This window comes from Myotis yumanensis, unplaced genomic scaffold (assembly GCF_028538775.1).
Source record: "Myotis yumanensis isolate MYYU_CA2020_CCGP unplaced genomic scaffold, mMyoYum1.0.hap1 SCAF_2, whole genome shotgun sequence".
Classification (NCBI taxonomy): Eukaryota; Metazoa; Chordata; class Mammalia; order Chiroptera; family Vespertilionidae; genus Myotis; species Myotis yumanensis.
Genome location: NW_027223753.1, coordinates 151,164,773 through 151,180,561, shown reverse-complemented (window position 1 = coordinate 151,180,561; position 15,789 = coordinate 151,164,773). Strand labels below are relative to the sequence as shown.

At 39.0% G+C, this 15,789-nt stretch overlaps 1 protein-coding gene across 2 annotated transcripts; it reads left to right on the top strand.

The window, feature by feature from the left end:
- Window positions 1-214: 214 nt before the first annotated feature.
- NEPRO (nucleolus and neural progenitor protein) lies at window positions 215-15,789 on the top strand. Of its 2 annotated transcripts, XM_070406191.1 has the most exons (9): window positions 215-317; window positions 2,205-2,359; window positions 5,064-5,143; window positions 5,575-5,706; window positions 6,164-6,241; window positions 8,493-8,854; window positions 9,173-9,234; window positions 11,450-11,709; window positions 14,110-15,789. In XM_070406191.1, exons 1-9 carry the CDS (start codon window positions 215-217, stop codon window positions 14,570-14,572), a joined length of 1,695 nt encoding a protein of 564 aa, XP_070262292.1. In that variant the 3' UTR covers window positions 14,573-15,789. The 2 variants fall into 2 exon arrangements, with proteins under 2 accessions (XP_070262292.1, XP_070262293.1); XM_070406192.1 differs by lacking the exons at window positions 215-317; window positions 2,205-2,359; window positions 5,064-5,143 and having other exon boundaries at window positions 5,624-5,706; window positions 6,184-6,241.

The window sequence follows — 15,789 nt, the reverse complement described above, 5'->3', positions numbered from 1 at the left end:
CTCAGGGTTTGGTCCACGATTCCGTGAAGGCCCCGCCCCTCCCTCGCCCCGCCGCAGGCCCCGCCCTCTTCGTCCCCGATTGGTCTCAGCTCCCAGCCGAGATGGCTTCGCGGGTCCAGCCCCGCCCCCTTCCTCAGCCCCGCCCCCTCCACTCACAGCCCCGCCCCCACCTCTCGCAGCCCCGCCTCCCGCAGTCCCGTCCCCGCCTCGCAAGATGGCTGCGGTGCTGCGCCGCCCGGAGCCTTGGAACCGCGTGACCATCCCAAAGGCGGGGAGCCGCAGCGCGGTGACGGTACAGGACCCCGGCGCGGCCCTGGGTGAGTGAGGCGCCCCGAGTGGAGACCAGTCCGCAGGCGGCGGGCCGGCGACCACGTGCGCGGGGGCGGGACTTCCTGGGCCAGCGGGGCGCCGGGAAGCGGCGCGGGGCCGGCCCGGGGAAGCCTGGGCTGCGAGTTTCCCAAGGAGGCTGGGGGGGCCTGTGGCTTCACTGCGCCTCCTTGAGCCCACGCGCTGTGCCGAGGGGGCGGAGAGGGCGGACGCGCCTGGGAACCCCGTTTACCTTCCGTCAGTTTCCGGCTTTCGCTGGGAGCAGCGGGGGGAGTCCCCTAGGCACTCGGCTTACCCCGCGCTCTTTCTGGGTCTCCGCTTACTCATTTGTGAAATGGGGTTAGTCCTCCCTACCTACCCATCACCGGTTGCTGGGAGCATCTAATGATGCTGTTTTTTTATTTTGTAATATCCAACAAGTTACGGTGTATAATTACAGCAGTTAATCTAGATTTCCCGAGGCAGTTTCAATTTTAAGTGTTCTGCTCTATCATCACCCTGGTTAACTATAGTCATCATCATACACCCAGAAACTAGTACAGTGCCTGGCACACAGTAAGCATCAAGCAACGCATGCAAAATGAATAACTGCATAATACTGTTTGATTAGGTTTAAAATTATGGTCACTGACTATATTTAGAATAGAACATAAATAAGCTTTTTTTTTACTACACATAAGTTTAAAATTTAATCTGTCAAACAGCAGTATTTATACTAGTAGTTAAAAACAAACTTGGAAAAAGTACATGGCAGAATATATAACAAGCGATTAGTTTTAAAATGTCTTTTGTGTGTAACAAAATGGGGGATTCAGAGAAGTATACAACATGTGCCCCACCTTCAAGGTACTAAAGGTTAAAGGTGTAAGTGTGCACCAAATGACTGCAAAGTACTCCTGTGAAAGATTATTAAAATCCTGGTAAAATGTGATGCAGATATACACACTTGTTTAACAGACATTCTCTTGATTTTTAGACCATATAATCTGTTACTGTTTTCCAACTTCTTACATAATCATTAATTACATCCTTAGAGTTAAGGCTGATTATGTATTTGTTTTTGGTTCCTTTAAAACAGCGATTTTCAATCAGTAGGCCACAAGAATTTTTTGTTGTTGTTAATTCTCACCTAGGATATATTTCCATTGATTTTTAGGGAGAGTGGAAGAGAGAGGGAAAGACAGAGAGAAACACATCGATTGGTTGCCTCCTACATGAGCCCTGACCAGGGCTGGGCAGGAGCTTGGAACCAAGGCACGTGCCCTTGACCGGAATCGAACCCGGGACCCTTTGGTCCGCAGGGCAACACTTTGTCCACTGAGCCAAAATGGCTAGGGCCACAAGAATTTTTTTAAACATGTAATACTTGACTGTTTATGGGCTCTTACCTCTTTTCCCCTTAGATTGTCAAATAAAAAAAAAGACAATAGGCAACCCAACAATAGCTGTCTGGTGTGAATGAATCAAAATCATACCTATTTATTTGGTCAGTTAGGCAAAAAATATATTTTTTGGTGTGCCACAGTAATTAGTTTATGTGTGCCATGAGATGAAAAAGATTGAAAAAATGCTGCTTTAAAATGGATAAGGAGCCCTGGCCAGGTAGCTCAGTTGGTTAGAGCATCATCCCAATACCCGAAGGTTGCAGTCAGGGCACATACAAGAATCAACCAATGAATGCATGAATAAGGGGAACAACAAATCAATGTTTCTCTCTCGCCGCCCCGCGCGCCCCCCCCCCCCCCCCCCGCCTTTTTCTCTCTAAAATCAATAATTAAAATATCTTAAAAAAATAAGGAAAGATGCTTCCTTATTTTTATATAATACACTTGATGCAGAAATACATATTTAAGTCTTATTAAAATTCTCTGCTTTAGACCTTTGTATTGCAGCTGTACTTAAAGAATGCTGGCTTGTTACACTGTCACTGAAGAGCCAAACCTTAGATGCAGAAACAGATGTTCTATGTGCAGTCCTTTACAGCAATCACAACAGAATGGGCCGCCACAAGCCCCATTTGGCCCTCAAACAGGTAAGGAGGAAGCCTTGTGTTTGAGACTCAACATGTTTGCTTGATGAAGATGGAGATCACACTGCTACTTAATATTTTGTTATTTACGGAAACTGAGTCTAAACGTACAGATTCATGCTCTCTGGTTAATTTTCTACTCCCATTACTTAAGATAAAAAAAGATGACGATTTCTTAATCAAAGAATTGGGATCATGGCCTTTCCCTGAGTTTTCATGTCTGGGCAGCTTTATCTCCTTCTGAGTCTTTAATTCCAAAACCAAGTTTATCTCAGATTGAACAAATTTCTCCTCTTGGATTCCAAGTTGTGAATAATTATCCAGTCAGAAAAATTTGGTGTTCCATTTTCTCTGCTGCTTCCTTTTATGTAGCTGTGCCATCTAATTGAATCAGTCAAAACTGCCTCTGCTTCTGGCTGCATCTTTTTTTAGCCTTGTCAACTTTTAGTTGTCTTGCTATCCTACTAATATATTCTATAAAGCAAAGTAGATAGATCACCTACAACACAGCTTTGATTTTTAATGTTCCTCCATTGTCTCCTGAATAAAGACCAAACCTCATAGGTTGGTTACAGGATCCTCCATGATCTGTCCTATTCAGTTTTCCTAGCTCAGGCTTCTCTCTTGCCTTCATCTATTTTACATCCCAGGCAACCTGAATTCTTCACGAGTCCTCACCATGTTTGTTCCCTCACCCGAGCCTTTGCTTACCTGCTCCTGTATGTTTGGAAGGCCTTGTCCCCTCCATCTCGGCCTGTTAAAAGCCTTCTCATCCTCTAAGTTCCATTTCAAGTCTTCTCGCAGTAATCACTTCTTCCCAAGGGGTAACATGAGTGTTTATTATGGTAATCTCATTTTAAGTTGCATCTTTCTGATTAGTGAAGTTGAACTCCTTCTCTTTTTGTGATTATTGGCTATTTGGGCTTCTCTTACGCATTTAGCATGGTCTGTGTTGCAGTACAGGCATTTGTGTACATGTTTTATGTCCCTACCATCCCTTAGAGTAGGGAGCATGTCTCATGATGCTGCTACAATTAGTATTACTCTTACTACTACTGCCTTATATATCTGCTTAACATAACAATTTACAAAGAACTTTCATCTACTTTAAGATTTATTTTTTTCTACCTTCAAAAGCTAGATACTGGAATTACCTTCACCCTAATGTTCCCCAAAGGAGAATAGAAAATAGGCTTGATTCCTCTTCTGTGTGACAGTACTTTGAGTATATAAAGACTGTCCGCCCTGGCCAGTTTGGCTCAGTGGATAGCGCATCAGCCTGCAGATTGAGGGGTCCCGGGTTTGATTCCGGTCAAGGGCACATGCCTTGGTTGCAGGCTCGATCCCTGTGCCTAGTCGGGTGCATGCAGGAGGCAACCAATTGATGTGTTTCTCTCATCATTGATGCTTCTCTCTCCTCCCTTCCTCTCTGAAATCAATTAAAAAATATATATGTAATGTATATATACGTGTGTGTATAAATATATATATATATATATATATACACACACACACACACATATAACTGTTCTTATGTTTCTCCATGTTCTCTCTTCCTTGCTAACTTCTCAAGCCCCCTCCCCGCCTTTGTTTGAACCATAGCTCACTTACTATGTTCCCCAGGTGCTTTACCATCTTGGTTTGTCAGTACTTCTCTCAAAGGATGGTGTCCATAATTAAAAAATGAAAAAGAGCTGACCCTATAGAATTTAGGGATTGTTGCTGCCATTGTTCTGAAAACCATCCTGTTAAGAGAGTCCATAACTTTGATTGGATTTTTAGTAGCATATATGTAGCTCTAGCAAGATACTATCTTTGCCAGTATCAGTGGCCATCCAGATCTTGACATCCTTCAGTCTGGATGCAGTCCCATGCATGCCCTTTGTGTGGTATTTCCTTAGGACCACAGAATTCTTGACACATTTTGTGTAATGGATGGCTACCATTTTTCCTTTTTTTGATAAAAAATGCTATTGAATGCCTACTTGATGCTCAGTACTGAGTACAGTGGTGGGTAAAATAGACAAAATATATTGTTCACATGGAACTTATAGTTGAGAGGAGAAAGGCAATCAATCAAATGTCAGATGGTGATAAGTGCTATGGAGAAAAAGGAAGTGCTGAGGGGACTGCAATTTTAAATAAGGCATATCTATTTTAATTTCAATATTTAATAAATATATACATATATACACACACACTAATTGTAGATTTTTAGCAACTAGAAATTGGTTAGTGCTTATTTCCCAGCATGCCTTGCACATGTAGGTATTCAATATACATTTGTAAAATGAATAGAATGATCACTTTCCTCATTTCTGTGGCACTCACAGGCTGCTGAAATTTAGTAGTTAATTACTATTTTGTCTTAATAGTTTTACTGTTAGAAATCATGTTGCTTCAGAAAAATTATAATCTTGAGAATAATCTTATACTTACTTTGGTCTACTTTATAGCATCACACATAATAAATTCTTAGTTATAATCTGACTTGAGAAATTTGTTTCGCTGGATAAATTTTAGATTTTTAGCCAGAAGCAACTGCTTTGAGTTACAGATTTCTTTACCCTTAAAAAAAAAAAGGTATTCTGTGGTATTCAGCATATTTTCATACTTTGAAATTTTGGTTTTCTTTGCTTTGCTGGTCCCATCACTGGCATTGTCTGTATTATATACATATGAATTTGAGCTGCTCTTCCCCTTTCAGGTTGAACAGTGTTTAAAACGTTTGAAAAACATGAATTTGGAGACTTCAATTCAAGATCTGTCTGAGTTGTTTTCTTCCAAGTAAGTGGTCCAGTTGCCTTGTGAGAACTCTGTCTTGCTGTGATCTCCCTTTGGATTTTTTATCTCTTTGGTGATGGAATATAACCAATTATACCTCAGTTACACAAATGTTTTAATAAGAGGCGCTGGTATTTGTGGTAATCTCCTTTTGTTGGCTTGTGGGAGGGACTGATGTCACTTGAAATCCGGGACATGATAAGATTATATTGAAACATCAGTGTCCATGAAATTCAGTGAGTCCTATTTGAGCATAACTAGCTCAAATTGAGCTTAAAGCAACTTTGTACTTGATTGAATAATTTCTATTTCTAATCTAGTTCTTTCATAAATGTAACAAAATCCAAATTACTTTGGTTCTCTTTTCCAACTTTGTATATAAAAGTACTTTATGTTTACTAATGAAAGTAATATACTTTTCTATTTTTGTCAAGTGAAAATCAGCCTGTAGCTACCAAAGCATGTGTCATCCCCAGCCAACCAGTGGTAGAATTTGTGTTGATGAAGATTTTGGGAGCCTGCAAATTGTTACTTCGCTTGTTAGACTGTTGCTGCAAGACATTTCTGTATCCTTGAAGCAACTGAAATACCTATTTCTCAGTTGGAATTGTTTGGATAAATTTAGTAGTATTTCCGTTTGAAAGCTAGGGGGTCTGTAGGAGTTACAACCTATGGAATTCTTACAAATTTGCTTCTTATAAATTTGCTTCTTAGCCTCCTTTTCCCAGGAATTGCCTCATCCAACCATTGCCATAGACTGCCTATCTCTCATATGTATTATCCTAAGGACATTGACAGAAATTCTTATCTTAGAAACTAAACCTTAGAAACTCAGTTTAATAATGAGAGCTCTAGCAGAGTGTATACTACTATATTTGTAAGTTTCCATGAGTTAAATAGAACATGTTTTAAGGCTTTAATTCATCAAAAAAATTCTATTTCCAATCTAGTTCCTTCATAAACGTAACTTACAAAATCCAAATTACTTTGGTTCTGTTTTCCAACTTTAACTTAATTCTTCAGCTTGACTGTGAAACACCTAGGTTTGCAAGAATTCATCATTTTAAACCTTGTGATGGTTGGGCTGGTGAGCAGGTTATGGTATGTATGTACACGTCTTTGAAATCATTCATTTTTTTTCTCATCTCTTTAACTCAGCCTAGGTTTCTCACTGGTTTTCATATTTATTTTCCCAGGGGATGAATTTGTGGGAAGTTCTGTTTCATTTGATCAGAGTTTATGTGGGGTGGATTTGGAAGCTAAGTGTTTTACATCAAAAGATTAAGCTTTAAATCTGAAGGCAAGAGACCACCTCAACACTAAACAATTAAGCAAATGAAATCCTAGGACAGTGATGGTGAACCTTTTGAGCTCGGCATGTCAGCATTTTGAAAAACCCTAACTTCACTCTGGTGCCGTGTCACATATAGAAATTTTTTGATATTTGCAACCATAGTAAAACAAAGATTTATATTTCTGGTATTTATTTTATATATTTAAATGCCATTTAACAAAGAAAAATCAACCAAAAAAATGAATTTGCGTGTCACCTCTGACACGCGTGTCATAGGTTTGCCATCACTGTCCTAGGATTAGCAACTAGAATAATATAAAAAAAAAAATCATTGCTGTGATCATACAGCAACTGACCCATTTAAAGTGAAGGTCTTTCTGGGCAGGCTATTTCACTCAATTCTTTTTGCCTCTAGGTTTATAATTTTTAATGGCATGACCTTCCTTATGAGCTCCAGATTCTTTTTCTCCACCTGAAACACCACTGCTTTTTGAAATACAGTTAGTTGATATAACAACACTGGTAGTAGCTGCAAGGTAAAGAGACCTTCTCTTGCATCTCTCTATATTACTAGAGGCCCGGTGCACAAAATTCGTGCACTCAGGAAGGGGGGTTCCCTCAGCCTGGCCTGCGACCTCTCCTAGTCCGGGAGTCCTCAGGGGATGTCCGACTGCCAGCTTAGCAGGGAGCGGGCCTAAGCTGGCAGTTGGACATCCTTAGCACTGCTGCAGAGGTGGGAGAGGCTCTGTGAGCCTGGCTTCTGGCTGAGCGGTGCTCCCCCTTGTGGGAGCGCACTGACCATCAGGGGGCAGCTTCTTTGTTGAGCGTCTGACCCTGGTGGTCAGTGCATGTCATAGCCACTGGTTGTTCTACCGTTTGGTTGATTTGCATATTAGCCTTTTATTATATAGGATGAAACTTACTTGATGGATAATTGGACTCGGAACCTGCCCCATATTTGTAAAGAGACCAGATTTGGGGTCCTTTAGACAATTGGGATTGTTATCTCTAATTTAAATTAAAACTAAAAAAACACAAAAATTGTCTTTGGAGATTAAAAACCTTGCTTTGCTGTTTCAACCATAATATTTTAAATACTATTTCCAGTCATTCTGTTTTTCTACTTATTCTTAGAGGTAACAATGTTAAAATTGCTAATCATATTATTTTAAATGTCAAACAATCATTCTTGTCTATAATGAAAATAACTAAGTTTTTGTGATTACAACAATAAAACATACGTATTTCAAGAAATTTTAAAATGTAGGAAAAAATGTAAAGAACCTGAAATTTACCTAAAATCTCACCACCTAGATAAAACCAAACTTAGGATTTTGGTGCATACCTTTGAGACAGCTTTCTGTCTAGTACTTCATTTAGTTTTTTTTTTTAATATATCTTATTGATTTTTTACAGAGAGGATGGGAGAGGGATAGTTAGAAACATCGATGAGAGAGAAACATTGGTCAGCTGCCTCCTGCACACCCCCTACTGGGGATGTGCCCGCAACCAAGGTACATGCCCTTGACTGGAATCAAACCTGGGACCCTTCAGTCCGCAGGCCGACGCTCTCTCCACTTAGCCAAACCGGTTAGGGCTTCATTTAGTTTTAAGTAATATTTTGTTTTGTGTGTTTTAAATAATTGATTTTTAAAATATATTTTTATTGATTTCAGAGAGGAAAGGAGAGGGAGAGAGAGATAGAAACATCAATGATGAGAGAGAATCATTGATTGGCTGCCCCCTGCACATCCCCTACTGGGGATCAAGCCCACAACCCTGACATGTGCCCCTGACTGGAATTGAACCTGGTACCCTTCAGTCTGCAGGCCAACTCTATCCACTGAGCCAAATCAGTTAGGGCTTAAGTAACATTTTGTACTTGGGTTTTTCTATTAAGGCTTGACTAATCTGGCTATTTGCAAATATGTGTGATAAGGTTTTTTATCTTTAGTGGTAGGTTGATAGGCATTTATTTTCAGATTTGAATTGTGGTAATTATGTAATCTGCAAATTGTAATTACTGGTTAATTCATGATCTCCTATTTCTTTCTCTAGGGTTCTCTATAAAGGTGTTTTAAAAAGGCTGATTTCTTTATATGAGCCATTGTTTGGATTGCTTCAAGAGGTCTCAAGGATTCAACCACTGCCTTACTTCAAAGATTTTACCTTTCCTTCTGATATTGTTGAATTTTTAGGACAGCCCTATTTAGAGGTCTTTAAGAAAAAAATGCCTACAGCTTTTGCAGCAAAGGGAGTAACTAAATTGCTAAATAAACTGTTCTCAACAAAAGAGCAATCACTGAGATGCAGTGAAGAAACTTCACATAGGATTTCCAAAAAAGCTAATCAAATGAAGATCAATATACAGAATAACGTGGATCTTGGACAGCCAGTAAAGAATAAGAAAATCTTCAAAGGTAAAATGCTTTGATATAGCACATACTTTAAAAAAAAAGTTGAAATTACAATACATTCATGGGTTGTGTAGAAGAAATCCCATACCTTTTCATTTTAACACACATTGGTTGTCTTCAAAGAGGTATGGTAATACCTGTGTTTTCTAAGTTTGAACATTTAAATTATTTGTTTCTGTTGTTTCATATTCATATATCTTTGCTTGCTTCCTCTACTTCTTTTGTAGTAATTTGGCAAGAAATATTGTCATGCACTTAAGAATTTGTTGATTTGAAAATAGTATACCTAAGTTTTTGTATTTGATCTTTCCATCTCCACAGCAAAGTCATCAGAATTTGATGTGAGGGCGTTCTGCAAACAGCTGAAACACAGAGCTATTCAGGTTTGGCTTAATTTATTATAGCTTGATTTCTGCTAATGTATACAGTAGATGCCACTTACCAAGGACAGAGATTAAATCTTCTGTTTTTTATCCCTAGCTCTAAGCTTAGTACCATCTTAGTTCTCAGTCTGCTTAAGAATGGAGGCACTCCAAGGGATTTTAGTGCATCGAGTTAATTCCGTTAATAAAGTGCCTTCAGAAACATTTTACTGAGTTTTGCTAGAGCTTTAAAGTGACCCTAGGATCCATTGTAGGTGTGGATTATACTGTAGCTTAAGAGAATGGGCCTTGCAGTCAGAAATAGTTTTAGTCTTTTAGTTTGTACTAGCTGCGTGACTTTATGTAATTTTCTTGACTTCTTCATATCTCTATTTTCTAATAGTATGTACCTCATGGGGTTGTGCCATTTTAATGCAAGTAAAGTGTTCAGCATAGAGTCAGGAGTATGGTAGATACTTAATTGGTTCAGTGTCATTATTATCCTCCTCATCATGAGGCTTCCATTTCTTCCTGTCCAGGTTCAAACTTTAACACGACTCCTCTTTAGTCAGTGTCTGTAAATTCTTTTTGTTCTGGATCTAACAATATGTATGTCAGTGTCACCCTCTTTCATCTGGTATCTACTTGACTTCTGTTACCCTTTGTCTTCTCAAAATTGTTTTTTTCTGTTTTGCTTCATGGATTATTTCTTACATTCTATTTAAGAATTCTGTCATTTCTAATGTTAGAGTACTTTCTTGAACATTTATAAGGCTTCCAGTTTGCATTACATTATGTCCAATTCATGAGTTCCAGAGGGAGGAATAATAGTAATAATGGCTAATACATACTTATATTGCATTTACTCTTTGTCAGGCATTGTCCAAAATATTTTAACTCATACAATCCTCACACAAGTCCTGTGAGATAGGTGCTATTATTGGTTTCCATAGTTGAGGTGAGAAAACTGAGGTACATAGAGATCAAGAAACTTGCTCAGGCCACGTGGCAAATATGGGCAGAGCTGGGATTTGAATGCAGGCAGTTTGGTTTCATAATCTGTTCTTTACCCTTTACACCAGCCTCCAAAATAGTTTTTTCAGCCTTGTTTTAAGAACTGTGGTTCTCTGTGATCCTGATACTTGTGTAGTCCATCCACCTATTGCTAGGCTTTGAAGTTGGTTGGTCAGCATCCCTCTTATTCATGACCATCACTACCACTTTTTTTAGCAATTAGCACTAATATGCTCAGTTTGCTTTCAGATAAGACTTATTTAACAAATCACCAACACAAAGCATTGGTAGGTTTCTACTTTTATATTTTCTAATGGTTTTTATATTCTTGAGGATAAGAAATTTGGAAGAAAGTAAGCTTTGATGGAAGGATGGAAGCAGACCTAATATGGCATAATTTCATAAATAGTATAAGTTGATAAAATTCAAACTTGACTTGATACAGAAAGGTGGATTGAACAGACAAAGGTGCAACATCAAAAGATGGTTGAATTGAAATTGAAAATGGCACTTAGTTAAGCATTTTAACATATGTTCAGCAATCATCCCTGTCTTCATGTGTCTTCAGTAACATTTATAACCCGTCACTGAGGAGGGTGACTTGGGGTACATAAGGAAGTGAAGAACAAGTTGTGAGAGTCCAGTAGTACAGAGGAAAGGGGCTCTTCATTGATTTTTCCCCCATCAGATAGGCTTTGACCAATATTTAATCATGTGGAGTTTTATTCTTATGTGTGGGTGAAAGAGGTATGTGTTAGAATATTTATATTGTTTCCTGTGTGCAACTGAATTCAGCTGTAGATGGGATCCATTGTAGCTCAGAGGGGGACAAATTTTGTGTTAGGAGCAGTGAATAAAAAATTAAGTTTTTTAGGACAAAAGGAAGGTACAGTGAACTAAAAAAGGTTTCTCTTTTTTTAAAAAGACCGATTTTCAGCCCGGCCAGCATGGCTGTTGGTTTAGCATCGCCCTATGAACTAGGAGGTTTGATTCCCAGTCAGGGCACATGCCCGGGTTGCAGCTCAATTCCCAGTGTCACGCATGCAGAAGGCAGCCAATGATTCTCTCTCATCATATTTCTATCTCTCTCCCTCCCTTCCTTTCTGAAATTAATAAAAATATATTTAAAAAGACAGATTTTCAAATTTTGATAGTCTGAGTCAGCTTTTCTCTATTGTCATATATTTACAATTCAGTAACAAATCACCTTTCCATATTTCAGAAGGCCAGCTTTGAGTTTAAATGTCCTCAATCCCAACTAAAGGCAACGAAACATTCTTCTCAGAAAGTGACAGGAACTCCCTGTGCCACAACTTTTGTGCAAAGATTCCAAGAGGCTGAGACTTTCATACAACTTTCTGAAGAAATCCAAATGGCGATTCTGTGGTGCAGAAGCAAAAAACTCAAGGCTCAGGCTTCCTTTCTGGGCAATAAACTTCTTAAAAGTAACCGCCTTAAACATGTGGAAGCTCAAGGTTATAGGTAGGTATATTACAACAATTATGTTCCCTTTTTTTGTTGTCATTTAGGGCATAAGTATATACAAGTCAGCTTTCTTTAAAATGGAATGTCCAGTAGCCCAAGGGGGGCTAAAAGTGGAATATACTTAATCTGTAATTTTATTTGCTGCTTTTGTTGGGAAAAGTTATATCACTGGGAGGAGTAAACTTGGTTAATTGAATTTACTCATTTATACTTTTCACCATTCCATCCATTCATTCAGAAGCATTAGGAATGTCTGGGGATACAACTGTATGTGAAACAGACTTAATCCTCACAGGATGCTCGCTTTAGTAGAAATAACGGCCAGTCTTCCCACAGCTTCAGAGCAGCAGGATGAGTGAGTGAGAGCAGACGCAGAAGGTGCCTGCCTTCTACATGGGCACACACCACACTCTGAGGTCAGGGTCAGGTAATGTTCGTTCACAGGAGCTAGACTCTCCGTGTAGTGATTTCTTACTTTCATAGAACTGCCTAAGGATAGCATCTTTGATTGTGAGCCAGTAAGTACTGCTTAGACACTTTTTAGGGCTTTATTTCTTTGAAAAAAAAAAAAAAATAGATGCTCATGGTAACAATATCAACCACAAATGGCTATAAAGATCCTTATTCCCCCTTCACAGAGGCAGTCCTTCTGACCAGGTTTTAATGTATCCTTCAAGCAATATTCTGTGCATCCACTATAATTTCTTATCTATAGTTAGACATATATCTATTCAGGACTTTATAATGGTTCCCATTTTGTCTAAAATTTGTTAAATTTATGGAAAAAATATTCCCATTTTAGTAAAAAATTTGATATAGTAAGGGTTTTGTAACGAGTTTTGATTAAAGGATATGGGAGAAATTAAGTGTTGCTCAGGAATAAATTTCTGGAATGGTTTTCACACTGGGATCCCCACAAGGCCTGTCCATCTAAAAGGGATCTCCTCAGGGTGGAAACAGCTGTAGATGGAGAGAATTGTCCTGCTCAAGACTGGATTTAATGTCGGAGGTAAATGAGGAGAGATGATAATCATTAAAAGTTCATGAAAAGGATAACAAACTGGTATTTATTTGGTTAAACCATTATTTTGTATTTCACAAATATATAGTGTGTTTTGCTGATCTACTTCGTGCCCACAGTAATTGTGGGGTAGGCAGTATTATCCCCATTGTATAGGTGAGGAAATGAAGGTTTTTGCTCAGGGTGTTGGAGATCTATAAGTCAATTCAGATCCTCTGATTCTTCTGTTTTCATCCTTCCCATTTTTTTAAAATACATTTTTATTGATTCCAGAGAGGAGAGGGAGAGAGAGAATTATTAATGATGAGAGAGAATTACTGATTGCCTACCTCCTGCACTACTGGGGATTGAGCCCACAACTCAGGCATGTGCCCTGACCAGGAATTGAACTCTGACCTCCTGGTTCATGGGTCGATGCTCAACCACTGAGCAACACCGACTGGGCTCTATATTTCTATTTCAACTGGGAAATATATCTAGCCTCTCCTCACTTAAAAATCTCTGCTATATTAAGACAAGAAAAACAGTTTGGAGACAGAGATCATGAATTACTAACATAATGGGCTTCCACAAAGTTCTATATGTTTAAAAAGGAAGAGGGGAGGATGGTTGGGCAGGAAGTACAGACCCATGCTAATCTTTTTGAAATCTGACTACAGCTAACAGTGAGGCAGTTAGCAAGGTACCAATGCACCTTGTGGCAGTGCATCCTATTCAGAAGCAAAACACCTAAATCAGCTATTTGAGTTCTGAATTCCCAAACTTGAAGATGATATAGATGAATCACAAATTGGGTAGCTCAAGGCTGTTAGTTTTGTGTGCCAGAAGCCCTGTCTTCTCATTCTTTATATAAACTCCTTCACTTTTATTCCTTTTTTCTTGTTCAATTCCTGCTACAACAGGAAGTTGTTTATCCAGAAATGGATGAATGCACCCTCACAGACTTTTTTCTATTTGAGATACATCCTTTCCCCAGTTCCACTTACGTATTTTCAATGTATTTTACGTATTAATTACATTATGAACAGATTAGCAATTATCAGGAAAAAGCTCTGGCACTAAGTATGGAGGTATCTCACCACTAAGCAACCTTGCTAGGCAGTTGTAGGAGCTACTTTACTTTGGGACTATAATGGGGACATATTTGCCTACACCCTGAATGAGGGAAGTTGTGCTCTGAAAACACAGATTTGAGTTGAAGCTCCTATTTCCTTATTTTTCATCATGATTCTGGGGTTGTACACAAGAATGGGACTTAGATAAATTGTGTATTTTTCTGTTGCAAGTTGGTGAAAAGGAGACAAATTAAAAGTTTTTGAGAGTGTTTTCTCTGCCACTTAACAATCTCAAATTTTTCCTTTCTCTGCCCTTTAAAGTTTGCCCAAGAAACTAGAGTGCATGAAAACATCAATTTGCAACTGCCTTCTTCGTGGCTCAGATAGCAAAACTTCAAAGCATCATCCGAGACTAAGAAGATCACAGAATAAGTTTTTACTGAGACAGAGAAAACCACAGAGAAAGTTGCAGCCGGCGCTTTTAAAGGAAACTCAGCAATCCCCTCAAGGGACTCAGAGTTCTACAGATACCAGTAAACGGAGACTCTCACACCGTGCAGTTCATAAAACTAATGTCTACGCTAACAGTAAGCAACTCTTGAGTAGCAGAGCTTCAAATCCTGTCATACAAACTAAGGAGAAACAAAATCATGAAAATCTTACAGGAAGCAATGAAAATGAAAGGGATTCATGGACAATGATGCAAATAACTAAACATAATACATCAGGAAACATTAAGGAGACAGATGACATTGATGATATTTTTGCTTTAATGGGAGTTTAGATACTCATCTGTGACTTTTAAGTGATTAGCAAGCTAGTCCAGTGTTCTGCTGTTTTAAGTGGAACTCCTGAAATCTGGAAAGATCTGAAAGCACCATTTGGACTCAAGAGATTTACTGCAACATTGATAAGCAGTTCATTTCAGTTCAGTAAACATTTATAGGTTTGTGTCATTTCATTGGCAGATGTTAGACTATTAAATAGTCCAATTTGCCAGGTGTTAGGATGAAAAATCTATATCCTGCCCTTGAAAAGCAGCTATCCTGACTGAATCTGGTAGGTCCCTGAAAAATAGTAATTTTATGACTTACCTGGGAATAAAGACCCGAATACTTAGGTTTGCAAAAACCTACTCTGAGCCTATGAAAAATGGGGAGTGGAGGTGGGGAGTAGCAAGGAAGCACCTAATAAGACCAGTTTGGCCTTACTGGCTCCATTACAGATAAGTCCACTTCTGAACATCAAGGTTTGTAGCTTCTATGGTAGTGCTGTCTTGTTGTTACATTAAAATTGATCATTAAAGGAACTCAAAAGTTTTGCCAACAATTGTATTACTAGGGACAGGCGCAACCATTATTTCACTTTATTTGTTCACCTTTTCTCAGAAGAGGATATTAAAATGTTTTTGGAATTTTCCAAGTTTGTGGGATTATTTTGTTTTATTTATGGTGTGTGTGTGTGTCTGATTCTAGAAAGGATATACTGTAACGTGACCCAGGGTTATACATGAAATACAACAGGATAAAACCAAGTAAAAGTAGGTGAGAAAGGTAAATGAAAAGATAGAATTAGGAGACACAAAATAGACCCGGATATGAGGCTAACCATCTACACTAATAAAAGAGAAACATTGTAATTAGGGTACGACCGCTACCCTTCCCATTGGCTAATCAGCATATCCTTATGCAAATTAACTGTCAGCCAAGATGGCGGCCGGCAGCCAGGCAGCTGGAAGCGAACATGAGGCTTGCTTGCTCCAGGGACTGCAGACTCCAACGTTCCCCGCCTGACTTGCCGGCCTCTGAGTTGCAACTCTAAGCAACTATGTACTATGTTGCAAATGTAGAAGCTAAAAAAAAAATCCAGAAACCAGCTTTCAGAGCTGAAGTTATACATTGTTTCGATTATAGAACGGCAAACAAACCAGATACGAAGCCTCAGAGCTAGAGCCAGAGCTAAAGCTGGCCCAGAATAAAATTTAAAAAAGAGAAAAAAAAA